Source organism: Peromyscus leucopus, chromosome 7, assembly GCF_004664715.2.
Source record: "Peromyscus leucopus breed LL Stock chromosome 7, UCI_PerLeu_2.1, whole genome shotgun sequence".
Lineage (NCBI taxonomy): Eukaryota > Metazoa > Chordata > Mammalia > Rodentia > Cricetidae > Peromyscus > Peromyscus leucopus.
This window is the reverse complement of record NC_051069.1, coordinates 32,421,887-32,447,976: the sequence shown is the minus strand read 5'-3', so window position 1 is coordinate 32,447,976 and position 26,090 is coordinate 32,421,887. Positions and strand designations below refer to the sequence as shown.

General features: G+C 46.4%; 1 protein-coding gene across 2 annotated transcripts in view; it reads right to left on the bottom strand.

The window, feature by feature from the left end:
* Window positions 1-26,090, bottom strand: part of Ubash3b (ubiquitin associated and SH3 domain containing B) — a 150,103-nt gene that overhangs the window by 4,840 nt on the left and 119,173 nt on the right. For both annotated transcript variants that reach the window (XM_028866302.2, XM_028866303.2), the window contains 8 exons: window positions 21,951-22,159; window positions 15,892-16,024; window positions 14,330-14,450; window positions 12,652-12,774; window positions 10,716-10,808; window positions 7,890-8,034; window positions 2,597-2,703; window positions 1,088-1,197 (listed from right to left, as the gene is read on the bottom strand). In XM_028866302.2, coding sequence (XP_028722135.1) covers window positions 1,088-1,197; window positions 2,597-2,703; window positions 7,890-8,034; window positions 10,716-10,808; window positions 12,652-12,774; window positions 14,330-14,450; window positions 15,892-16,024; window positions 21,951-22,159 — 1,041 coding nt within the window. The remainder of the gene's footprint in view (window positions 1-1,087; window positions 1,198-2,596; window positions 2,704-7,889; window positions 8,035-10,715; window positions 10,809-12,651; window positions 12,775-14,329; window positions 14,451-15,891; window positions 16,025-21,950; window positions 22,160-26,090) is intronic.

Genomic DNA, 26,090 nt, shown 5'->3' with positions numbered 1-26,090 from the left:
AAAGGCAAGGATTTCTTACATTGTATTTGGGCATAATGGGAAAGAATATTATCCAAGTTTTTTGAGTTAGGGTCTCATGTAGTCCAGACTGGCCTTGAACTCATTATGCAGCTAGGGATGATCCTGAAGTCTTGATCATCCAGGATCTATTTTCCAAGGACTGGGATTATAGACTTGTGCCACCACACGTAGCTGACTATTCAATTAAAAAAAAAATGTGTCTCCTTTAATCTCGGCACTCAAGAGAGGCAGGCAGATCTCTGTGGGTTTGAGGCCAGAGAACTACCGGTCTATGTTCCAGGACAGTCAGGGCTATAAAAAAAAAAAAAAAACAAAACCCTGTCTCAAAAAACAAACAAAAAAGTTAGGACAAAAATGTGTCAACCTTGTTTTCTGTTCTGTGGGGAGCACAGCATGTGCAATTGTGACATTCAGAGAAGACCCCATAGGCTGTCATGGCAATTCAGAGCTTAGTTTTGTGCTCTGTGTCCAGAGGCACAGCCATGAACAAGACAGCCAACCTGCCCCTGGTAGCTTACAGCCTAAGGGGATGGATGCTTGTCTAAGTGAACCTTTTTTTTAAATAAGAAAATTGTGATTGAGTTTGAACCAGAGTCTCTGTTCGAAGGGAGAGGAGACAGCCTCCTCCTCACCTAAAGAGGTGTGTGGAGGATGTGGCTGATGGAAGAATCCAGACAGGAGGGTAAGGTCAGTCTCCTGGGGCCTCTGTCCTGCCTTCATCCTGAGTTTATCTCTCAGCCTAGTTGTTCTCACATGCTGCTTCTCCTGGCCTGCCTGCGGGGCCCTCTCTTCAGGCTAAGATCTCGGCTGTATTCGTACTTACCTTGGCTTATTCCCTCATTACTTACAGTTCTTAGTTTCCTCCATAAAACCCTTTCCTCTTATGCTATCCTAATCAAATACCCTACAGAGTTCCCCTGAACACATCTTAGCTGAGTGAATCGGTAAACGAGTCTTCTCAGCTCAGCGGAAAATTCTGCTTCAGGGAAATTAGCTATCAGCCAGTCACCGAGAGGTTATGAAAACACAAAGTACCACTGGCCCCATAAATGCAAGAGTGAATTACCTTCCGGACCATTTGTACAAAGTCCTTGGAATTCTGAGGGGACAGGCCTTGGAGTTGGCAGGTACAGGCTTCGAGGGAAGACGCATGGGCCACAATCAGAATGTTATTTCCTAGGAAACGAGAGAGGCTCATTACCCCGACTGGCTCACTATACATCACATATACATAGACTGCAATCACATTGCACTCTATAAATATGCATGATTATTATATGATAATTAAAAATTTTAAAGAAATCTAGGGAAAGAGCTCAGTGGTAGAATATTTCTATCACGCATAATGTCCTGGACACGGCAAATCAATAGGTAAATTTGGGGGAGGAGAATCCACTAAAACACACTTCTCTTGAAAATGTTCATAATAATATCAAATACCTTGCATGTCATAATAATATCTAATATCTTGTATGATGATTTAAAAAGAACTAAAAATTATTTTCAAAAATAAAAAGTAGAAATAATTACGGAACTTAAAGGAAGTTATATTCCCATGCCCTCCTGAGGTAAGGAGGTCTCATGTCCCTTCACCCAGCCTCCCCAACAATTCCATATTTCATGAAGTGGTTTTCCATCAAAACCATGGAAATAGATGTGGGTACCATTCACGATTCTGATCTCACCAGGCTCATCAGCACCGCTCTGTGTGTGAGCACACGGTTTTTGGTGACGCCTTCACATGTATATCTGTGTAACTATCACCGAAATCAAGACACCACAAGCTTACCACTCTACATCCGCAGGCTCCCTGACCTAGCCCCTCGAATACAGTTTTAAATGTCACCACTGCAGAACGGCGAGCATTCGAGACCTCACAATTGAGAGCACACCTCACGTATCTCCATGGTAGCGAACAGCTTATCAGTAATAACCAAAATGTGGGAAAGCCATGCTCAGTTGCCCAGGACTACCCACTGTTACTATCTGCATGTACCTAGTTACAATTTTTACTCCCTGGGTATAAACGGGTTAACCTAAAACTCATGGTGGGCAGTTGGTCCTCCATGTCATCAACTGAGACCAGTCTCCAAGGTGCAAACAGACTTGAGCGTTACCCAACACTGCTCTGGGCTAGTGGCAGCGGGGACGGTGTATGCATTTCTGTGGGTGAGTTTGTGTGTAGATGTTCCCATCCTGGATCACTGCAGGTAAGTGGTGTCATTCTATAGGACTTCTGGAAATTATAACTGGGCATCCCCTCCCCAGGATACAGAATGACTAACTACAGTGCAGGGCCCAGCTTACGTAACGGCACGATGGCATCCACTGGGTTCCTGTGTGTACTTAACAGTGCGATGGCATCCACTGGGTTCCTGTGAGATGCCTACCGTGTTAGATCCTCATAGAACACCACAGATTGAATGTGAAAGGCTCCACCAGAGAACCTGGAAGCATTTGTCTTTCCTATTAAACTTGAAAAGGCAAACTCAAACATCCCGAACAGTTCATAAATCACAAGGGAGAGATGCTCACATATTTAAAGATGGAGTCCCAAACCATGCCACCTACCTACCTTTGCTTTTACATTCACTTATTATCTCTTTCGTCACTTGGAAACTTCTACTGATGTAGGTGTCATAGGATTCAGAAATCACCAATTTGCTGACTGGAATGTGAGGTCTGCAATGGAAAAGGGAACAAAGGAAACATCTTGACGTTTTGATCCTGAGATAAAGAAATGATGTCACTCAACATTATTTCCAGACCTCTCGGAAGATCTCATATTTCTGTTTATCCATTTCTCTGGAAAGGAAGGAGGTGCAGGGAAGAGAATTGCCATCAGGCAGATGCTGAGGTTTAAAAGCCATAGGGTCACTCACAGTGACTCACTGGAAAAATGAGGCATCCAGGGAATGTCTTAACCACAGGGACACACTTAAGCAGACTGCATACTTTTTCTTGACAATACTGGTCATTGAGGGTCCTAACCACCTGGCTAACAGGAAGTGAGGTGGAGATGGGCTCCCTCCATATAGAACCCCCGGAGTGCCCAAGTTTCCTTGGCAGCTTTATTCACAACGAGCTGAAAAGAGAGCTTTGAAAAACAGGTGTGCCGTCCATCTATTTGCGAGCCTATGAAATTTCCATCGGCCACTTCTTTTGCGTCCATGCACCCAGCACCAGGAAAAGCCCGAGAGACATAAAGATGAATTCATTTCTCCACTTGAGAAGCTCTCTGAGTGGACCAGGTGGGGAGGCTATAGATGGAAACCATAATTGTGATACAATCTACAAAGGCATTTGATAGAGGAATCAAAGTATTCATCATGGTGACCAGTCACTAATGCCCATGGGGCCCAACTTGGCCTGCTTCTCCTCCTTTATTTTATGGAGTTTCTGGTCCATGAAATATTTGTCTTATGTCCTTTGCCTTTTCCATTTTCTTGTGTCTTTCAGTGTTGAATGTATGGTGCCTGGTGCAAGTGGTGTTGAGCTCTCAAAATTCACATGGCATCTTGATTATAATTTTAGGATCACTTAACAGAGCGATGGCATCTACTGGGTTCCTGTGCAATGCCTACCATGTCAGATCCTCATAGAACATCACAGATTAAATGTGAAAGGCTCCACCAGAGAGCCTGCATTAGTATGAAAAATATTTACTGAGAGACCCCCATGTGTCAAGAGCTCTCTGAAACTGCACGGCCTGCATTCTTTCAGTCTTCCCAGCAACATTTGCACATATCCTAAGTCTCTAGGCGACCAGACCAGCTCCGAGGCAACAGCTGACTTGAGTCCTTAGCTACTCTTAAGAGCTGAGATGTGAATCTGGGTCTTGGATGTGCCCTATGGAACCTATGAACCTCTTACACAGGACAATTTCTGACAGTGTTCTCTTCATGATCACCCATCATAGCTGGGTGCGCCGGCACAGATCTGAAATTTCAGCACTCACGGGGCTAAGGCAGGAGAGCTGTCAGTGGCTCTTGAAGGCCTGCCTGGGTTACATAGCAAAATGCTCTCTCAAGTAAGAGACCAAACAAACAACCAGTCAATCAATCAAACAAATAATCAGTCAAGCAACCAATCAAACAAACACAAAACCAAAAGCCTGCCCATCTGGTGCTCTATTTTACCATCAGGGAAGCCAATACTTCTGTGCTTGGAGGAATCTTGCTTTTCCTAATCTTTACTCAACAGGCTCACTTATCCCAGGAAGCTTACTGATGCTCACCCCGAACTCTTCCCTGGAGGACATGTAGAGGCCAGAGTCACCAGCACTTAGGGATGGACATCTTTGTCCTGGGATGAATTCCTCTTCCTGGCCTTCTCTGTCCACCCCTACCTCTGATGGAATTCCACTATCACTGTTGTTATCCTGTCTCCCAGGGGCTCCTCTCTCTCCCCTATTCTGGAACAAAAGGCCACGTTGTATGGTCAGGGAGTCACTTCATGGGTGAGACCACATTGTCATATTTGAGACTTGTGTAAATGAAAAATGGGATCCTAGAACCTAGCTCTTCATCTGTTCTTGCCTTTGGCTTCTCCCAGTATCTTGAAGGATGTCCCGATGGCCAGGAGGTAGAGTCTAGGTTTCTCCTATAAGCAGGACCTATCACACAGCTAACTATGCCTACAAGGCCCTGTATTGATTTTAGAGTCAGGTCAGCTTTCAGCTACTTACTGTATCTGGAACTTAAGCATTCCCTGATGGTTCTCCCATGGCCACCCTCTTCTCCCACCTGCCCTGGTCCAATCTGTAGTGCAGGCCTTGCCTTGAGCTGCATTCAAAGCTCACCCCACTTGCACCCCACATCTATGACCTCCTTCAGTCCCTTATTCTCCTCAGCCCTCCCACTACAGCCAAGTGTCAGGCCCTGTGCCCTGCTCTGAAGTGCTTCCCGGTTGGTAGACGATTTTGTTTTTGTTTTTCTCTCTTGTGTTCTTGGCCCAGCTCCCTAGCCTGCTTTCTACACACAGCCCACAGGCTGCTCTTGCTGCCTGTGGATGATGCCCAGCTATGAGTTACTAGCCTGGCACAGCTTCCAGTCCTTCCCTCCTGTATGGTGATATTTTATTTGTACTGAAATGTGATTTTAATTTTATGTTAATAAATAAAGTTGCCATGAGGTCAGAGCTATTAGAGCCATAGCAAGAGCGTGATGGTTAGAAGAGCTAGGTAGATTTCTGTGTGTTCAGGGATACAGCCAGTATTGGAGACATATGCCTTTAAGACCTGGAGGGCGGTACTTACAGGCAGTGATGAGGCAGTCATGTGGTTGGGTTTAGAACCAATGAGAAGGCAGAACAGAAAGACTATTTAAACACAGACAAACAGGAAGTAGCTCTCTCTCTCTCAGGGAAGTTAGGAGCACTGCAGGAGGTAAGATTTTATCTCTGAGCTCTGACCTCTCGGCTTTCTCTTTTACATTGGCTCTGTGTTTCTTATTTTAATAAGACGATTGGTTACATCTACACTCCTGCTCTGCATGGCCCTGTTGCAAGGAGTCAAGACACTTTTTTGTTTAAAATTCATTCATTCATTCATTCATTCATTCATTTTTTATGTGTATGCGGCCGAGTGTATCGAAGCATACCACGTGTGAGCAGGAGCATGAGGTGGTCCAAAGAGGTATCCGATCACTTACTCGGAAACGGAGTTACAGACAGTCACATGGGTGCTGGGAACCAAGCACAGGTCTTCTGCAAGAGCAGCAGGCGCAGGCGCCCTTAACTACTGAGTCCCGGAGGCTCTTTAAGCAGAGCATGCTTGACTCTGATTATATTGACTCTTGGGACTGTTTTTCGTGTCCCCATTTGAGCTTCATTTACTTGCTTCAAAGGTTTATTCAGCAGTTCTCAACCTTCCTAATGCTGCACCACTTTAATACAGTTCCTCATGTTGTGGTGACCCCCAACCATAACATTATTTTCATTGCTACTTCATAACTGTCATTTTGCTACTGTTATGAATTGTAATGTAAATGTCTGTGTTCTCTGATGGTCTTAGGAGACCCTTGCAGGGTCTTGACCCACAAGTTGAGAACTACTGGCCTATTTATTTGGTGCCATTTATGACATAGTGGTTAATTCTACCATATTGCGTCTCATATGCTTTGCTTTTGGCTTTCTCAACTTATTCATGGAATCAGAGGCTTCCTATTCCCACTCAAAACTGACAGAAAATGTTACACTGAATTTTAAAATGGAAAAGAAACCCTAGAATAAGGACCATGTTTGATCCTGCAATTCCCAGCATTCATCCTGCCTGCACAACACGTGGGTGTATGGCCTGGGGACACATCTGGCGTGCAGTGAAAAGCTCAGCGGGAATGTCTTTGCAGAACTTTGTAGGTCATCTTGGCAAATAGTGTAGAGCACATGCACAGAGGAAACTAAAACCCAGCCACCCCAAGACGACTTGGATGGGGCTGGATGGAGATAGGGAGAATTATTTTACCAATGTCGGCTGTAACCTGACCTCTTTCCTAGCCAGAAAGGAGATGGCATTGGCATGGGGATGATATTATATTGCTGTTTCCCCCAAGGAAGAGAAAAACAGTGGCCAGAGAGAGGACAGAACATGTGAGGTGTGCTAGTGACGAGTCTGATTTAATGTTAGGTTTGAGGAAAGCTAATCCCCTTAAGATAGGGAGTCGCCCAGAGCTGAGTCACTGGGTTATCTCAGTTCCTACCCACAGTGCAGAAGAGGGGATGAGGAGAAGGATATTTACTCTCTCCCATCTTGTCCAGGAACCCAGTGCATTATTCACACTTCAGGTATTTGACAGGAGAAGCCAACAGAGAGCACAAGGAAGGAAATTCTATGGAGACTGGTCACTTTGCCCAATTCTGCTCTAAGAGAGAGGAGTTTCATTTCCTACTGGAATGGTGGTGATTTCTGGTCTTTCCTCCAAGTGTTTGCTTGGGTGGGTTTTTGGTTGGTATTGCCACTGAATTATAATTGGTTAATTCTTTACCAGGCATGCAGATTGGTCACCTGGGGGCATTAAAAAAATATTGTAGCAAAGAGTATGATCAAATGGAAATAGCAATAAACAGGACCAGAATAGTTACAAGGCAACACACAGAACCTGAGACACAAAAAAATATTAATAGATGTCCATTTTTTACAATAGAAATTAATGTCATTGTTATTAGTTCCATGCAAGATCACAAAATATATTTTACCATCGGCAAGCCACTTGACTGTTGTATACATAAAAATGGCTTTCTGGGCTGGGAGCTTAGTTCAGAAGAGTGCTTACATGTCTGTGCATGCGCACACACACACTTTATTTACTTTTACTTTCTAATAACATAGAAATAATAAATGAACACAGAAAGAAGAATCAAAATCCAGTAAAAGCCAGACAGGGTGGCCCATGCCTGTAATCACAGCCATTGGGAGACAGACAGGAGAATCATGAGTTCCAGATCAGACTGGGCTACATAATGAGACCCTGTCTCAAACAGATAAAAGAACAAGTGATTCGGAAAATTTAAAGTAAAAATGGAAGGTGACACACTGTTACTTCCCACATCCACTGTACTGTTTTATGACCATTTTATTTGTGTGTGTCCCTAAAATATGAAATGGCTTCACTACTACACTGAAGTAGAGAGAATAAAGTTAGGAAATTGAACGTAAGAGTGGGTGGGGTAGGAGCATAATGTATGCTAGCATTCAACACAGGGAAACACTGGGTTTTCGCTCAGTTTTTTTTTTCTAAAATTATAGCTTGATTTCTACCACTATGAACAACTTCCTGGAGACCTGGTGAGATTCCCCATTTGCTAGATGAACATGGCGTGGTAACAGTGCAGGACACAGGGCCCTAGGGAGACAGCAAGTCAGAGGTTACCTGTAGGTTGTATCAACACTCAGGTTGGCCGCAGCTAACTCTGACGGAGGTATCCATGCCGGTAATGTGCTCCCAGCAACCCACTTGGTCCATTCAAATAAGCCCGGCTCGACCCGGATCTTCAAGTGATTGTCTTGTTGTAAACCTTGGGGATGAAGTAAAATGAAGATGAAGAAGACTCACTAAGTTGTCGGTAGAAAAATGAACCACAGGACACACTGTTACAAAAATTACCAGTCAGAGCAGGATGTACCATGTAAGCTTCCAAAGGCTCCCAGGAAGCCACCAAAAGTCCTACCCAGTTCTATGTCTACAACCACAGTGATAAGCATGGCAAGATAACCCTAATGGCGTAGCAGTAGCACAGTAGCCAGGAACACTCTAATTGGACTTTAGACCTGTTGGTGAAGTCATGGGTCTTGGGGAAACCTGAAACCACTGGTTTACTAAATCAGAACAACTCCCAGCTACATTCCAAAATATTCCTCCTATACCCACAGACAAGCATAGTCCTCACCCTTCATCCAGGAAACTTCTCTTTGCAACAAATGAAACACGTACGGAAGACCACAGCCAATCAAATGCAGAACCGTGGAGCCCAGTCCCACAAGATACATCTACAAAACACTTGGACACCTAAGGTTCAGGTGGACATTGAGAAAGAGGGGGCAGAAAGACGGGAAGAAACAAGAGTTTGCTACAAGGGTGTGTCTCCTAGGAATATCAGAAGATATACCCATAAAACCTCACAGACATGACCGGCCGCCTAAACATGAGCTGAACAAAGACGACACCAACAGACATGACGGGGCGGGGGGGGGGCAGCCCATGGGGCCTCAACCCTACATAAGGAACTGTGGGCAGCTGGGAAATGCTGAGAGGTGGTTTTCTCCCGGGAAGAGCATATGGAATGGCTGTCCCATACTAAATGGTTGGCCTGAAAACATATGTACAAGTAACCCTGTACAAACTGAGCAGGTCGTACTTACATATTTACAAACACACATGCATATGTGTGTAACAACTAATGAAGAAAGAGGTCATGAGAGAGAGCGGGGTGGTATGAGTGGGAGGGTCTGGAAGGAGGAAAGGGAGGGGGAAGTGATGTAATTATACTATAATCTCAAAAAAATCTTTTTAATTATGTCAGTGATTCCTACTAGACTCAATATATCACTTAAGTTGTAAGCACACAGGTTTGGACAAGGTTTATAAAATTTGTGTAATATAGTGTAAATTTTAAATTTATTTAGTATGTAAATTGTACAGCTATACACAAAGCATGTGTTTAAAAAATAAAATAACTTTTTTTTTTTACCAACATGTGCATTTATTACTCTGGCTGCACCTCCACCATGTGTGCTGGCCGTTACCTGATTTAAGAGAAACTCTCCTCTCCACAAGTCACGACTCAATTTGCCCAAGCTTGTGACTCTCTTTCTACTGTCAGAGACAAAGTCTCACTATGTACCCTAGTCTGACTTCAAATTCTCAATCCTTCTGTTGAGTGCTGGAATTAGAGGTGTGCACCCCCCCCCCCCCGACACACACTCATTTTCTAAATTCCATGATGTCTTAGAAAACAAAACTCAAACTCAAAACCTTCAGCTAGTCTCATGGCATCCACAACTGTACGGCGGCTTACCCTGTACTTGAACGTCACATAAATTCCTCGCTTTGTCTGTAGGGAACCCGGTGTTGAATATTTACATGTGAGAGTGCACAAGTTCTGTTTTATCACAGTGTGATTCTCTCGGAGAAGAAAAATTTCCCTTTTGATTCACTTAGCTCTCTTTACACCGCCTTTGGTCCAGTTTCTCTGAGCACAGCAAATACAGAGATGCCTCTGTACTGAGGGAGGTTTACTGAAGGTTAAAGAACAGAGGACTCAAGTGTTGTGTCAAATTCTTCGCTGGCTTCTTTATTTCTGGCTCATTTGTTTGTCTGGCTCAAGTTCAATCCAACTCCCCGCTCCCCCAGCCCCCCCCCCATCTTCCTTCCAATGGAGTGAGAATGGAGAGTGCGCTAACACAAACTGCCATGGATTTTAGGGTGAGAGCTGAGTGTTTCCACAGCGATGGAGCTTTTAAATCCTTCCCAGTCTGTGGGGCACAGAGGTTGGCACCCTTAATCCCAGCACTTGGGAGGTAGAGACAGGTGGATCTCTGTGAGTTTGAGGCCAATCTGGCCAACAAAGTTCCAGGCCAGCCCAGGCTACCCAAGGAGACCATGTCTCACAAAGTAAGTGAATAAATAAGTTTTCTCGATTAACTGAAGAAAGCAAGATGTCGATGATGTGGAACCCCTACCAGCTCAGCTGCCGCTGTATACACAAGAGATCCAACTGATTAAATGCGAAGAGAAAGAATCATGTCTGTAAAAGGTGTGAATAATTTGTACAGCTACAATGCATCCAAGACATCTTAAAATTCTTAGAGGAAATTATTAGTATCACCCCCCCCCCCCCCGCTGCCCCCACGCTCTGGATTAAATTACTAGGGGCATGACTTTTGTGCAAGGTTGGTCACATTGTGAAAGAATCCTCAATAAAATTTCCAGGTTTGTGGAAGCCATGGAGGCTCAAGCCCATCATCCCAGCACTTAGGAGGCTGAAGCAGGAGGACTGCTGCGGGTTCGAGGGTAACCTGGGCTACATGTCACCTTGAAACCTTGTCTCAAAAACAAACAAACAAACAAAACAAAACAAAACAAAAAGCCCCCCGAAAACCCAAAATGAACTTCCAGTTTTTGAAGCCCCTTAACTCTGCAGCAAGTGCCAGGAAACAGCAGGATGAACGCCATGACCGCTGCCAAGCCGAGTCTTACCTTTCAGTATATTATGTGCAGTCTGAACGCAGCGTAGGGATGGAGAGCAATAAACGTGATCAATGACGGTGTTACTTTCTAACAAGGCTTCACCTGCCGAGCAAATCAACAGAGAGTTAGCATGATAGCGTCTCCTGGACGTCATCCTGACCCTCGACGGAACCGTACCAAGTGGACCCACACACCTCCCTTTCCCAGCAGGAGCTCACAGAGAGCCAGGGTGTCAGGCGGATCCCTCATCACTGCTTCCAGGAAAGAGGCCTCTTCGTGCCTCTTTCTTTCTCTCTGGTACCAGCATGCAATAAAATGCCCTCTTGGGGAGGCCTACAAACAGGGTAACGCTCTGACCTCTACTAGGAAGAAGCCCAAACCCACTCTGTGATAACAGGGAGAGGGTGGTCAGACTTGGTTCTAATTCCAGTGTGCTAACCCGAATCTCAGCTGGGCAGACTCTGGAACACCAGAAACCCATCTAACACTTTAATGCTTCCTCATGTGGGTACCTTCTTTTCTCTATGAGGTGAACTCTAAATGTCTCCATGTGGTGCCAATATCTTCCATGGACTTGGTTCCCTTGCCAGACCCTTCTCTTGACCTGACTCAACTTGTGCTTTAGAAATGAGAAGGGCTCCCAGCACCCCTTGTACTCTTTATTATTATATACATAATTATTTATATGTACTCCTTATTATTATATGTATTTTTCAAGACAGGGTTTCGCTGTGTAACAGCCCTAGCTGTCCTGGAACTCACTCTGTAGCCCAGGCTGGCCTCAAACTCACAGATCCACCTGCCTCTGTCTCCCAGGTGCTGGGATTAAAGGCATGCGCCACCAACCACCCAGTTTCTCCTGTACCCTGTACTCTTAATGCTACTTATTTTTTTTAAGTATTTATTATTAGTGGTGGTGGTGGTGGTAGTGTGTGTGTGTGTGTGTGTGTGTGTGTGTGTGTGTGTGTGTGAGAGAGAGAGAGAGAGAGAGAGAGAGAGAGGGTCAGAAATCAACTTTATGGAATTAGCTCCCTCCTCCCACCTTTATGTAGGTTCTGGGGATTGAACTCGGGTCTCCAGGCTTTGGTTGTAAGTGCCTTTATTCACCGAACCGCTCACTTGTGGGGATCTCTCGATGCTATGTCTAACTTCTGTGATTTTGTTCATATTGTCTTTTCCACCTCTCTACCTTCTGTTCCTCCTTTACAGATGACTCCCATGTGAGCCCCAGCTCACCTTGCTTCTTAATCATCCTTTCTTCTCTCTCCTTCCCTCCCTCCCTCCTTCATTGCTTCCTTCCATCCTTTTTCTTTCTTTTTTATATTCTCCTCATACTCTGTGCAGTTTATTATTCAGTTAGCTGTATAGTCTGATAGTCATCCACAACACATACATGTGTTTCCATTCACAGTCGGGTCCCAGTGACCTAGTCTAGGAACTTGCCCAAAGTAAATGATCAATAAACATATATTAAATGACTGAGTAGCACAGAGCATAGTTTCTGCACAGCCAGTAGAGAAAACACTTTCAAAGAACTGAACAGCTTCAAAAGATCACTGGGCCTGTGCCAATTCAGCAACGCCCCTGCACCTCTTCCTCACCCTCACCTCTTCTTACACCATGCTGGCAGAGGCTGCTGTCTTGAGCTCTCCGCTGACGAATCTACTAGACCGGTAGCGTAAGTATACCACACCCGTCTTGCCTTCTCTCATTCCTCCATAGCAACCACATCCGTAACCAGCAGGGGCCTAACTGTAGTCCCAGCCCAAAGAAGGCTGAGGCAGCAAAATAGGAGGTTCTAGCCCACCCTGGTGGGTAAGACCCTGTCTCAAAAAATCCAACTAAAGAAATTAAAAAAAAAAAAAGGAAAACCTCAAGAAGTGTGTTTGCACACCCACGGTACGGGTCTGTTGACGGAGCCGTGAGAAGTTGTGCAGTCGCTTACCCACTAGCCTGGCCTGCATACACCCAAACACAGTGATGGGAGCATCCTTCTCGTAGTCTCGGAACCCGCCGCTCCGCTGAGGTAAGCTATGAGGCATGTTCAGGTTGGTGCGTATGTAGCGGCCTGGTGGGAGACGAAGAGCAAATAAAAGCTGCTTAGACTTCTTGTTTACTTGAGATTTTCCTCAATGATCCTGACCCCTCCCTCCTCCTTCTTGGTCAAAGACACTGAATTGAACCACCTGAAGCCAATGGGAAAACATCAAATCTGACACTTTTTCTTCAGCAGATTGACTTAGAATCCACTCTCCCTTCTGCCAATGACAGTGATGAGGTGATTTCTCAGTGAATATAACAACCAGAGACAGGCAAGGCTCCCATTCTTAAGATGCCACTCAAATAAGAATGGAAACAGATGGCCCATCGTGATGTCATGGCAGGAACTCTGGTCCCAGAATCAGCATGTCTCTAAACTGATTTTGTTGTCTGAACACGGGCAAGACACAGCCACTCTTTGCTCCCTGATACCCCAGTCTATAGAATGGGGACAAGAATGCTTATCTCTCCCCAACAAGCTGGAACAACCCAGAAGGACTTAGAGATGCCAAGAATTTTGTAACTGCATGTATATGGTGACTACCTGCATAGAAAAGTAGCTTGACTGTGCCCCCTAGAGGCCGTTATGAGTATTCAGTGCTGGGCAGACCATCAACCACCACCCCTTAGAGACAGGTGATACATTCCAAGAGCCCCACTTGATGCCTAAAACCATAGACATTCTGAACAGACTATGGTTTTGTTTTTCCCACAAAAGCACACCTACGTTAACATTTAACTTATAAGTCAGCCACAGTAAAGGGGAAAAAAATAAAATGATACACTGTAATGCAACTTACAGAGATGTCTCACACAAAATATCTTACTGCAGTGTATGTGGACTTCGTATGAAAGGATACTGTGTCTATGTCATCAAGTGAAGAGAGGTAAATGATACTCTGACAGTAGAGTTGATAACCAAGATGATATTAGGCAAGAAATAGGTGGGTGCTATGTACTGTGGACACACTGAACCAAGGGAGGATCCTAGATGGGACACAGATGGATTCTGTCACATTACTCAGAATGGAGGGACCATAACATAAAACGTATGTATGAACTGCTTGTGCGCTGGCTAATCTTACATCACCTTGAGTCATCTGAGAGGAGGAAACCCCAACTGAGAAAGTGCCTCCCTATGATTGGGCTGTAGACAAGCCTGTAGAGCATTTTCTTAATTAGTGATTGATGGCGGAGGGTCCAGATCATTGTGGGTGGTGCCACCCCTGGGCTGGTGGTTCTGGGTTCTATAAGAAAGCAGACTGAGCAAGCCATGGGGAGCAAGCCAGTAAGCAGCACTCCTCCGTGGCCTCTGCATCAGTTCTTGCCTCCGGGTTCCTGCCCTGTTTGAGTTCCTGTCCTGGCTTCCTTCAGATGGTGGACTACAGTGTGGCAGTGTAAGCCAAATAAACCCTTTCCTCCCCAACTTGCTTTTTGGTCATGATGTTTCATCACAGCAATAGAAACCCTAAGACAGCTTGTTTGAGACTTTTCCACTTACTAGTTTCAGGCCGTGGTTAACTGTGGGTAACCGAAAGCACAGAGATTCCAACTGGCTAGATGGAGAAACTGCAGACACTCACCTTTGGCATCAAAGCACTGGGAGAGCCAGTACTTCCCGAATACGACGTCCATCCTCTCCCCGTGCCGACATACAAAGAGGCATCGCTTCTGGGGCCCAGGCTGGCTGTTGACTCTCAGGGGCTGCAGAGGAAGAAACGCCAAGAGTAAGCATAGACACAGCACCACAGACCTACCCTGACGCCAAGTGAGCGGAGCTCTAGGACAAATTCTGCCAATGTATGACTTGGACAATCTCCCTGACTGCTTTGGATTTATTTGGCCTGCTTGTAAAGTGAGGATAATAAACTCCTACAGACCTCACAAATTACTCTTAGGTGCCCATGAGCTACCTGCAGGTGCTTTGAAGAATGAAGGAGTGTGAACGTGCTCTGCTCTTTGCTGCCCTCTACTGTAACAGGAGGGTAACTCAAGGTACAGTTCACAGGTCAAACCTGCCATCATGTAGAGATGATCTCATCGAGAAGGGCAGCTATCTACTCCAAAGACATGTCATCAGTTCCTTCAAGGACGGAGAAATTCTATTGTCACACATGTCTGCCTCATGCCTACTGCATATCCAGTGCCCTGCTTTGCCTTTTTTTCTAAAATTTTATTATGTGTATGGGAAATTTGCCTTCATATGTGTACCACGTGTGTGCAGTATCCACAGAGGCCAGAAGAACACATGAGGATCGGAATTACAGACAGTTAAAAGCTGTCGTGTGTGCTGGGAGTTGAACCTGGGTTTTTTGAAAGAGCAGTCTTAACTGCTGAGTTATGGCTCCAGCCACATTCTGCACATTCTAATCATCATGTGCACTCTGTTATCTGACTGCATATGTTGGTATTTCTAGAATGAGCTGGGGGGGGGAGAAAGCTGCAACTTCTCAATGGGGACATAGGCATACTGAGTCAACTACTGGCTTCCACAGCTGCTAGTGGAGCTGCACAGATGTTTCCACAGCCTTCCTCCTGATGCACAAGAGGTTCCCAGTTGCCTTGGGCTGCTAGGTCCTTGCTGGCCACCACTCTTCCACTGGCTTCTTTTTGCACTACCAGGGCTAATGTGTGCATTGGTGCCATGGACTTTGCCGCCTGCTCTCCAGATGTTGCTTCATTCAAACCCCTGGCTCTAGACAAAAGTGCATCTCCTCCTTTCTCATCCTTAACATGTTGAACTTTCAACTTGCCTCTGTTCTGCTTGATAACTCCTCCTTCTTTCTCCAGCCTGTCCCCAAAGTGTTAACAGTACACTGAATTCTCAAGTCCAAGGACTATGCTAAGAACCTCATTCTACTGGTACAAATATGGGTGTTCTTCCTATTTTGAGGAGAAAGCCTCCTCTTCCTTCCTTGGGATGGTCTTGCTTCCAAGCTCAAATCCACATGGTGATATCCATAGTCAGCACCACTCACCCATCTCTTCCTACTTTTGGATTGCTGTGTGTCTTTTACGATCTTGTGTACTGTCTCCCCATAAGGATAGGGACCCTTTGAAAGGAGCAAGGTCAATCCTGAGGATGGTCCTTAAAGCATCCTAATTAGATTCGAGGACGAGACATGACCCTCATGATCAGCCTTACCTGCATGGGCTGACAGATGATAGTGAGAGGCGCTGTCTCCCCAAGTCCTTGGTCCTCATACTGCCGCCTCTCCAATACTCCATCACCAAATGTGAGCGAGCTGGATGACACCGTATTTAAGATGGAGTATGAACTGAAGAGGAAGGAGAGGGAAGGGTTAACTGCTTTGGCCAGAAGTCATCAGCTGTTCATGCTGTGGCTCAACAGGAGTATGGGAATGAGCACAAAGGACTGTCTAGTCATACAGTGCTTGGGAACCTGAGCAGGGAGTGCCCCATCCCCAGGCAAGAACATCTTGTTTTTTACTTAAGTCTCACAGTTAATAAACAAGGGCGGACAGTTCTCAGAGCTGAGAACAGATGCACGCATCCCTTTGGGCAGGGATGGGGTCCTGTGACCCTAGGCTTATTAGGATGCTACAGGCAGGGTTGGCAGCAAAGACATGTTAAAGAATAATGAGGTATCAATTATGTACCAGTGTTCCAGCCCTTTCTGTCTCTGCAGCGAAACAAACAGTTCCGGCTGCCTTTAATCTTTTCCATGGTAATTTCCATCTGAGGAATGTGAGCGGAGATGTCTTCCCAGCACCACTTGCCCGTGGCTCTCAGACTCTCAGGAACAGAGCCTTATCCCTTTTCCTCCCTCACCCTGCCTTCTCCAGTCTCCAGCACTGTGCACGCCTCCATAGCAACTCCAAGAAGATGATTAAAAACGGGGTTATTTCAGAGGCTCTGACTCCTGCCAGATGTTTGGAGCTGTGAGCCAAGAACTCTTATTTCTGGCCCTGCCACTGTAACTATGGAAGCCCAGAGGTGATCTGGCCGAGAACAAAACTGTCCAAACACGCCACACCGAAATTACTACACACACTACAGCTTTCCAAAGCTTTATATAATTGAGGGCTGATATTTAAATATGGCCACTGGGCAGATCCAACCAACATCTCCTGGGCCACTGGGCAGATCCAACCAACATCTCCTGGGCCACTGGGCAGTTTCAAAAGGAATATTTGAATTTTTAATTTCTTGCTCTTGAGAAGGCCTAGTTTATTCAATCAAGTCTGGGTTTGTGCCTGTGGACACTATGCTCTGTGCAGGTGTGCAAGCACCCACTCTGCGGTATTTGTCTTTAACATAGTACGCGTCATAGGATTTTATTTTTTATTTTTCTTCACATTTTCTAAAATCAGTAAGCTAACTGTTTTTTGGGTTTTTAAAAATTGCCTACCTGTATTTTTTGACATATATTCATTGTACAGAGTATTGTGGTGATATTGTGTTTCCCAATATATTGTACACCCTAATAAACTTATCTGGGGTCAGAGAACAGAACAGCCACTGGATATAGAGGCCAGAAAATGGTTGCGCACACGCCTTTCATCCTAGCATTCCAGAGGCAGAGATCCACCCGGATCTCTGTGAGTTCAAGGCCACACTGGAAACAGCCAGGCATGGTAACAAGAGCCTTTAATCCCAGGAAGTGATGGCAGGAAGCAGAAAGGTATTGAAGGTGTGAGAACGAGGAACTAGAGCCTGGTTAAGCTTTTAGGCTTTTGAGCAGCACAGTTCAGCAGGCATCCAGTCTGAGGAAACAGGATCAGCTGAGGAAATGGCGAGGTGAGGAAGCTGTGGCTTGTTCTGCTTCTCTCTGATCTTCCAGCATTCACTCCACTACCTGGCTCCGGGTTTGTTTTTATTGATAAGACCTTTGAAGATTCGTGCTACAGAGTATGAGTTTCATAAGGACGTTGTCATGCGTGTACATCAAGAACTTTGACGTTGGGCGTGGTGGTAACAAACCCAGGGCTTCAGGCATGCTAGGCAAGCACTGTACCAACTGAGCTATGTCCTCAGCCTGACTGTACGTTCAGGAAAAGGTGTCAGAACCTGAGAGAGTTGCAGTACTGTGCAAGCTTCGTCCTGCTCCTCACAGACCATTGTACAGAGCCTAACAGGCAGAACCAGGGGCCTGTAGTTCAATACAGCTGTGTCTGTTTAGCATGATGTGTAGTCAAATTAAACCTGTTATGGGCAAATTTAAGTAACTATAGCTCAAGGAAATCTGAGGCATTCACACACTCTAAAAGACCAGCTGTTCCCCTTTATTTTAAGCAGAGAGCCTCCCCAATGGCACACAATTGAAGAAACTTCAGTTTTCCTGTCTGGTTCATCAAAGCTTCAGGCCTCCAATGTCTAGCTGTCTGGAATCATGCTGATACCTCCCTTGCCCATGTCTGCAACGTTTTTACTTGATCACAGCTGGAAAGAAAATGACAGGGCCTTTTCTCTCCCTCCTGTTCCCTTGGTGAGGAGAATGGCATCCCCTTCCTATCTTCTGTGTTGCTACAATCAAAGGACCTGGCTCCCTCTGAGACAGCTCGGGGACAGTGCGAGACCAGGGTGGACAGGAAGCAGGTCTGACACCCAGAGCCCCTTCTCAGGGAGCAGGAAGATTCCAGCTCCTGCCTAGAACATGCTAGGTCTGTTTGAGGGCCATCAGCTCACCCCACTGTAGAGGACAATGAGCCGGCATTACCCAGAAGGTACTTAGGGACACTCAGGAACAGATGACCACCAAAAAGGGCATCGAGAAAACATTTCCTTAGCTATCCAGAAGGCTGAGGAGCACTGGGTGGGGAGAGGTATGAATGCCACCGACATCCCAAGTCCCTGTACACTGCATGAACCCTCTCTACAGCTTTTCATGAAGCCAGTCAGGGTCAAGCCAGGCGGCTCATGTGTCTCCCCACGACTGTCCATCTTTGGTTAGGCTCACGTGAGAAGGCCCACCTTACAGTGGAACTGAGCTATGCTATGCCTCTGTGAGTCAATTCTATCTCTGGGGGTAAGCAATAACATGCAGCTCACCTGTCAGGCCATTTGTATGGAAAAGACATTTAATTTAATGAGGTCTGGTAAACAGACAAAAAAGAATCAAAACCCTAGCGGGTAATCCGCAGCCAGAACCGCTGTACAGTCCCCATAGATCTTGTGAAGCTGACCTTTACTGTAGTCACCACAACTTCTACTGTAGGAGCAGTGATTATCTCTTCTTTGGTGGCCCAGAGAAGTCAGTCAGATTGGGCAAGGTTACACAGCTGGTATGTGAAGGAGTCAGGATTTGGCTATAACACGACTAAAACTCAAATTCTTAATCACAAAGTCTCAATGCCTAACCCTCGTATTTTGACACTCTTAGCAGAGTCAACTGTGGACCTGATAGTTTAATTTCAAAGTTCCCAGGAAATAGCCTCAACAATTATCTTCACAATAAAAGATGACACACAGACCTTCCATGGTACTCTGAGTGAGGCCAGTCAGTTTTCCCCATGGTGGAGGCTGAATTCTAGGCCAGGAAGGAGGTCTACATGTTAGGTCTTACATGGGTTAGCAGGACTTCACATGTGTGCTCTTCCCCTACATGTAGTCCCATTGCTTAAAAAGGAGACCCACGAGCTGTGCTTCGTCAAGCAAATTCTCTTTAGTTTTCAGTATATGCGCAAGCCACTTATTAGAGAGATGTTTTGGGAAGTGTGTCACTGGGCGATTTGTCTAAATGGCATCAGAGGGAGCTTAAACTAAGCTGCTAGCATGCTGCATGACGCAATTAAGGGACCATCACTGTGTACAAGGTCCATCCTGGACCCAAATGCTATTACAAGTGTGATACATGACTGGATTTTGTGTGTGTGTGTGTGTGTGTGTGTGTGTGTGTGTGTGTGTGTGTGTGTTGTGGTGGGGAAGCACAGAGGACAGCCCTGAACTCTTTAGGCACTGTCCATCTTTTTAAAAATGTATTTATTTTATTTTTGCTTGTGTGTATATGTGTGTGGGCCCTCAGTAAGTTTGACTGGAGATCAGAGGTCACATAGCGAGCCAGGAACAGAAGTCAGGCGGTGGTAGCACATGCCCTTAATCCAATCACACGGCAGGCAGAGTCTCTGTGTGGTCAAGGACACAGCCAGGCATGGTGACACAAGCCTTTAATCCCAGTACCAACCATAGAGACCTGGAGGTCTGTACAGACAGACAGTGACGAGGAAGTCAGGTGGCTGGGCTTAGAGCCAATGAGAAGGCAGAACAGGAAGGCAATAAAAGCACAGGTGAGACAGGAAGAAGCTCTCTCTGTGGAAGCTACTGCTGGTGGTAAGCTAAGGCTAGTTGTGGCTACTCACTGATTTCTTTGGCTGTTACCTCTGTATTTGGCTCTGTGTTTCTTATTTAATAAGACGGTTTAGAAATGTGTCTATACTTAACTGCTGGGCCATCTCCCCAGCCCCCATTAACACACCTCCAAAACATTTCAGTATTTATCTATCTATCTATCTATCTATCTATCTATCTATCTATCTATCTATCTATCTGTGTGTATAGGTCATAGGACAACTCCTTCTACCATGTGTGCCCTGAGGTTTGAACTTGGGACATTAGGCTCTGTGGCATTCAGCCATGTGGCTAGCCTCTCACCACCTCCTTCCTCTTTTGGAAGTGTTTCTCACTGCCTGTGACTCGCCGAGTGGGTTAGGCTGGCTGAACATTCCCCAACACCCTGGACCCCCATCTTTTTCTCAGCACTGGGATCATAAGCGTGACTTTGCCAGTGTGGTCTCTCCCAGCCCTTATTTATTTTTATGGGATAAAATGGTGTCTGCAGAGTCTCAACTTCTATATTTCCAGCTTTAGAAACATTAAAAAAAAAACAACAAAAAAACCCGGATGTTGGAGGGCATGAGGCATCTGGATGCCTGTGGGCTGGGGAGGGGTGTCACACAGGCAAAGGAAGAAGAGTGTGTTCTTTCCCATCTTGAGTGTGTGGCTTTTCTGGGGCTCACAGCACAGGGGACCTTCTTTGTTCTTTTCCTCCAGGCAAAACAGCAGGCAGAAGCCACCCCGCTCTGGTCCCTTCTGACAGGAAGAACAATAGGAGGTTAGGATGTGGCAGATTTTCAGGGCTCTGCCTCTCAACAACATCGCCACACAGAAGAAACAAAAGGGAGGAAAAACCGAGCAGGCACGAGAAGCCTGGTGACTGGATTTGGGCTCCCTGGATTGGGAAGGAGAAAGGAGCTCTGTGTCCTATTTATATCCAGGACAAAGCTGGTCATACAACATGGTTCCTTCTGGACATTGGACCCCAGTGTGGTCTGAGGACAGCAGTGTAAGGAGGGGCAGGTGGCTGTCACCTTAAAAAAGAATGGAAGGCATCATGTTCCTGTTAAGTTCCAACAGTTATCTGTCACCTTGGACACAGTCTCTGTTGCCTAGGCACCTCCATGCCAGGTCTGAGGACTTGCTCAGGGTCACCTAGCAAATGAAGGATTACATTTAAGGCTCCTGACTTTACAATCTCTTTCTGTCATTGGTCTGGCCAACATAGAAGGGATCTGTTGTAGAATATTATTTTAAGGTGTGTTACTTTTGTTTATGTTGCATTTATTCAATTCTGTGAAGCTGCGTTATGGTGCCTGTCTGAAACACCTGACTGTCTAATGAAGAACTGAATGGCCAATAGCAAGGCAGGAGAAAGGATATGCAGGGTTGGCAGGCAGAGGGAATATACAGAAGGAGAAAAGAATCTGGGAAAAGAAGAAGTAGCAGCCAGAGAAAGGAGGACGAGGACTCCAGAGGCCAGCCACCCAGCTACACAACAAACCACGGAATAAGAGTAAGATTTACGTAAGTAAGAGAACAGGAAAAGCCTAGAGGCAAAAGCTAGATGGGATAATTTAAGAAAAGCTGGCTAGCAATAAGCCAAGCTAAGGTCAAGCATTTATAATTAAGAATAAGCCTCTGTGTGCAATTTATTTGGGAGCTGGGTGGTAGGCCCCCCCAAAACCAAAAACAACCACCAACAGGAATCTGTCTAGCTGCTCTGAGAAGCCCCCTGTCCCCAGAATAATGGCGCAGGATGATGTGGACAGAAGCCCTGAAACAGTCCATGCTGGGCACGAGATATCGCTACCCTCCAGCCAGAGATGGACAGCAGCCTCAGGTTGGCTGCCCACTAGGAAGCCAGACAGTCAGCGGCACTGACTGGGGTAGGAGAGAGGGTCTACCTACCCATGGAAGATCCAGGTGCTACACTCATCAGCCTTGGTGATGTAGTTCTCAGGAAGCAGCCCAGAGCAGCCGGTGGTCAGCGAGGTGCCGTAAATCCAGCCCTCACTGGTGCTGGTCTGTTCCATGGGAGACATGAAGATGAAGTCCCCAGGGACCAACTCCAGCTCATCATCATTCTGCGGGGAATAGGGGTAGATCACCTGCAACGTCTGCAAAAAGGAGAGGACACATGAGACCCATCTACCATCCTTCTGAGCACCTCAGGCACTAGCCCATACTCTATACACGCAACAGTCAAGTGAGTGTGAGCGGCAAGTGTGTGTGCCCCGGGGGGTCACAGGCTCTTGGCAGACCTGACTTCTGATCAGAAAGCACTTCCTCTCTTGCTAGGGTCTTATGGGTAGGTGCCTGGTGCTCCACAACCTTCCAGAAACCCTAGTCATGCTTTCACTTCCTGTCAGGACTCAGAAGTGGGTCTCAGGAACTCATCAGAAAGTGGGAAGGTTCTTCTGGGCAATTGCTGGACATACAGACATTCATGTCCCTGCTTTATCTGCTGTGGCGAGCACTAGGCAGATAGGAATTGTGTAAAGAAACTTGTCTTCTATACAGGCTCACAGGTGTGTGTGTGTGTGTGTGTGTGTGTGTGTATACCATGTCCATGCATGCAGGAGCCCTTGAAGGCCAGAAGAGGGCTTCAGATCCCCTGGAACTGGAGTCATTGTGTTGTGAGCTGCCATGTGGGTGCTGGGAACCACTCAGGACTTCCCCCAGAGTGGTAACGGCTTTTAGCCCCTCAGGAAGGATGGCCCTTACTGTGTGACTCATCCGAAAGAGCAAAACCTCCTCCAGGCCTTCAAGGCTCTTTCTTTATGCCTACAATTGTAACAAAGACCTTGAAAGGAAGCTCTTTCTCCTAGACACCAGGGTGAGTGCCGGAGGGTAACCAGCTTCCACCACAGAGCAGATGGAAGCCACATGTCCTTTCTCTGAGCTCAGAAAAGGCCCCCAGGGCAGACATGAGGCTAGGCCATGTGGCTGATTTATCCTGTGTGGAAGAGGCACTTCCTTTCTTGGTGTATATAAGCATCATAACCCTAGACATTTTTTTTTAACTTTACACATTTGTTTTGTATATTTTTTATTACCAGCAAGAGACCTCAATAGGAAAGAAAATTATATCCTATTTCATTTATTTCCAGACAGCCAGAAAGGCAGAGGAGTCTTTCACAGTCTTCCCTAAGGCCCCAGAGACGACAGTGACAGGCTACTGGTTCCCATCTTCTGAGTTTTCGGCTTTGGTCTCCACCAGTCCCTAAACTACAAGTTAAATGTGGAGCCCTAAGAAAATGCTGGAGGACAGGGGCATGGGTACTTCTAGTGGGCCAGGGTTCCTGGTCCCTCACTGATGGCACTCTTTGCAGCCAGTCATGACCCGGGGCCTGAGGCCAGCACTGGCTGGGCCTGTGAACCAGCCAGCGGCTGCCGTCAAGGCGAGCCACCAAACCACATTAGAAAGAAAGGGTCCTGCTGTGTGTGGTGGGGAACGGCTGTTATCTCAGCGCTGCGGAGGCTGAGATGGGGGATCACCTCGAGTTTGAGGTTAGCCTGGTCTATATCGTGAGACCGGGCAAGCCTGGGCTACAGAGTGAATTCTTATCTCAGAAGAAAACAAAATAAAACACCAAACCAGGACAAATAAACCATTTTCTTCTGGAACCCTCCAAAGAAAAGAGCCAGGAAAACGTGGTTTCTCTCCGAGAATGAAGTTGATAATACATAGACGTGGTCTCCCTGGCTTTTCTAATTAGCGGGTGGGCTTCTGTCTCTGATTCTCCCATGTTCTTTCAGTTGCTGGCCGCTCTGTCTGTCCCTCATCACCTCCTTTCTCCCTCCCTGTCCCTCTCTGATCATGCAAGCCAAGGGCTCTGCTGAATTGGTTTAAAAAAAAAAAACTGTTTTAAAGGACAAAAAAAATTAATACTAGAAATCTCTATGCTCAATTCTGGGTGGTCACGTGATGATGCAGGGCCCCGTAGCGCTGCTATTCCTAGACGGGACACAGTCAACTCCCCGCCCCCCTGCCCCACCCTACCTGAGCACAGCTTAGTTTGGGCTCAAAAGACCTCTGGCCTGGTAGTAAGCCTTCCCTTTGCAGAGCTCAGAGAAGTACTCCTCAATGCCCCACCTCGGGCATCCCTGGGAACATCAAGGCGTAAGGAGGACTGGAGACAATGTGTCCTAGGCATATGTTGGAGGGATAGTAAATAACGTTGATGATTGAATTTATAATTAAAAACCCAGGGAGCCCATCAAACCGCTAACATCATAACTGGAGGCCAGGGGTGTAACTTAGTAGTGGGGTGCATGCTCAGGTGCTCCAGGTTTGCGGTAGAGTCCAATCAACAAACAAACAGTAACGCAGACCCAAGTACTCTCTGCGGCTCTCCACCCGACACGTAGATAGAAAAACTCAGCCCGAGTCCGAGAGACGGGAGAGTCGGGCCTAACTTGCCCTGCATTGTGTTGTTTCCTTGTTTTATATTTTGTGTCTGTTTCTAAGAATTCTTGAGAGATGGCTCAGCAGTGAACAGCATGGGCTGCTCTTCCGGAGGACCCGGGTTCAGTTTCCAGAACTCACAGGGTGGCTGCTCTCCACCATCTGTAACTCCTATTCCGGGGGATCTGACACCCTCTTCTGGCCTCTCTGGGCACTGCACACACATGGTACAAAGACATACAGGCAGGCAAAACACCCATACGCGTAAGATAAAAACAATAAATGCTAAAATAAAGATTCTTGTGCCAAGCTTAGTTATTTTCTCCCCTCATTGGACCGCAGAGACCAAACACAAAGGTAGATGACCGAGAACAGAGAGAGGCTGCAAGAGTGTGATTTCTTTGTAGTACCCGCCCTGTGCTAGTTGTTAGGGGGCCCAGAAGGGGACCTGGGGAGGCAGTTGTGAGCCCCCCCCACATGGGTATTGGGAACTGAATTTGGGTCCTCTGGAACACTAGTACTCACAGTTGCTGAGCTATCTCTCCGTCCCCATTCCAACTTATTTTTTTGAGACAAGGTCTCTCATTGAACCTTCCTGACTAGATGAGCTACATAGCAAACTCCCAGTGATCTTCCTGCCTCCGCCTCCCCAACACTAAGATTACAGGTACACACACCCCAAATTCAGTCTTTTGTTTTCCTTATGTGACTGCTGGGTTACTGAATTCTGCCCTTCAGAGTCACCCCCCTGGCCTGTTTTTGTTTGTTTGCTTTGCTTTTCAGTTGGTTGGTTGGGCTTTTTGTTGTTTGTTTTGTTTTAGTCAAGGACTGAAGTAGCCCAGGCTGTCCCTGAACTCACTGGGGAGCTGAGGATGACCTCTAGGATTACAGGTGTTGTACCACCACACCCAGTTTTATGCAGCTATGGGAACTGAATCCTGGGGATTCAAGCGTTCCGGGCAAGCATGCTACAAACCGAGCTACGTTTCTAGCCTGAGAATTACAGAAACTGTTGACTGTGGATCTAACGCCTGCTGAAATGAGGAAGCCAGGAAAGAGGCAGGAGCTGGAGGCTCCGAAATGTCTACTTCCTGTAGAACTCTGTCCTACATTTCTGTGGCCGGTCACTCTAGGTGCTGCAGCTTGCTGCCATCACAAACACGGGCGGTGACGTGTGAGCTACAAATAGGCATCCGTGAGTTTGTACCCGAGACTCTGAAGCGGTGGAGGGATGATAACACCTTCCCGTTTCCCTAAGCATCACTGAGCCATGCTGGGTGTCCCTGCCCAAGCCAGTCTCCTTCTCTGGTCATCAAGTCCCTGGCTAGAACACTCTACCAAGTCTCCCTCCTGGGGACAGGATGAAGAAGGAGGAGGGTGGGAGGGGTCACACACCCCAAAGGGCTCCGGAAGACCAGAAGACCCCGGAGGGAACAAAGAGGGGAAGTGGGTGCCTTATCAGAAGAAAGCGAAATAATTGAGCTTTCACAAATAGGAGATAAAGGGGGCTAAGTTATTTTTAGAAAGTAATTCATGTGGGCATTTGCAGCCTCTTTCCTGCGCACAGACTGAGCAGAATGTGGGTCATGAAGAAAGGAGTCACCCTTGGAGTTAACTGGAGGGCAATGTTCATTAGGAGA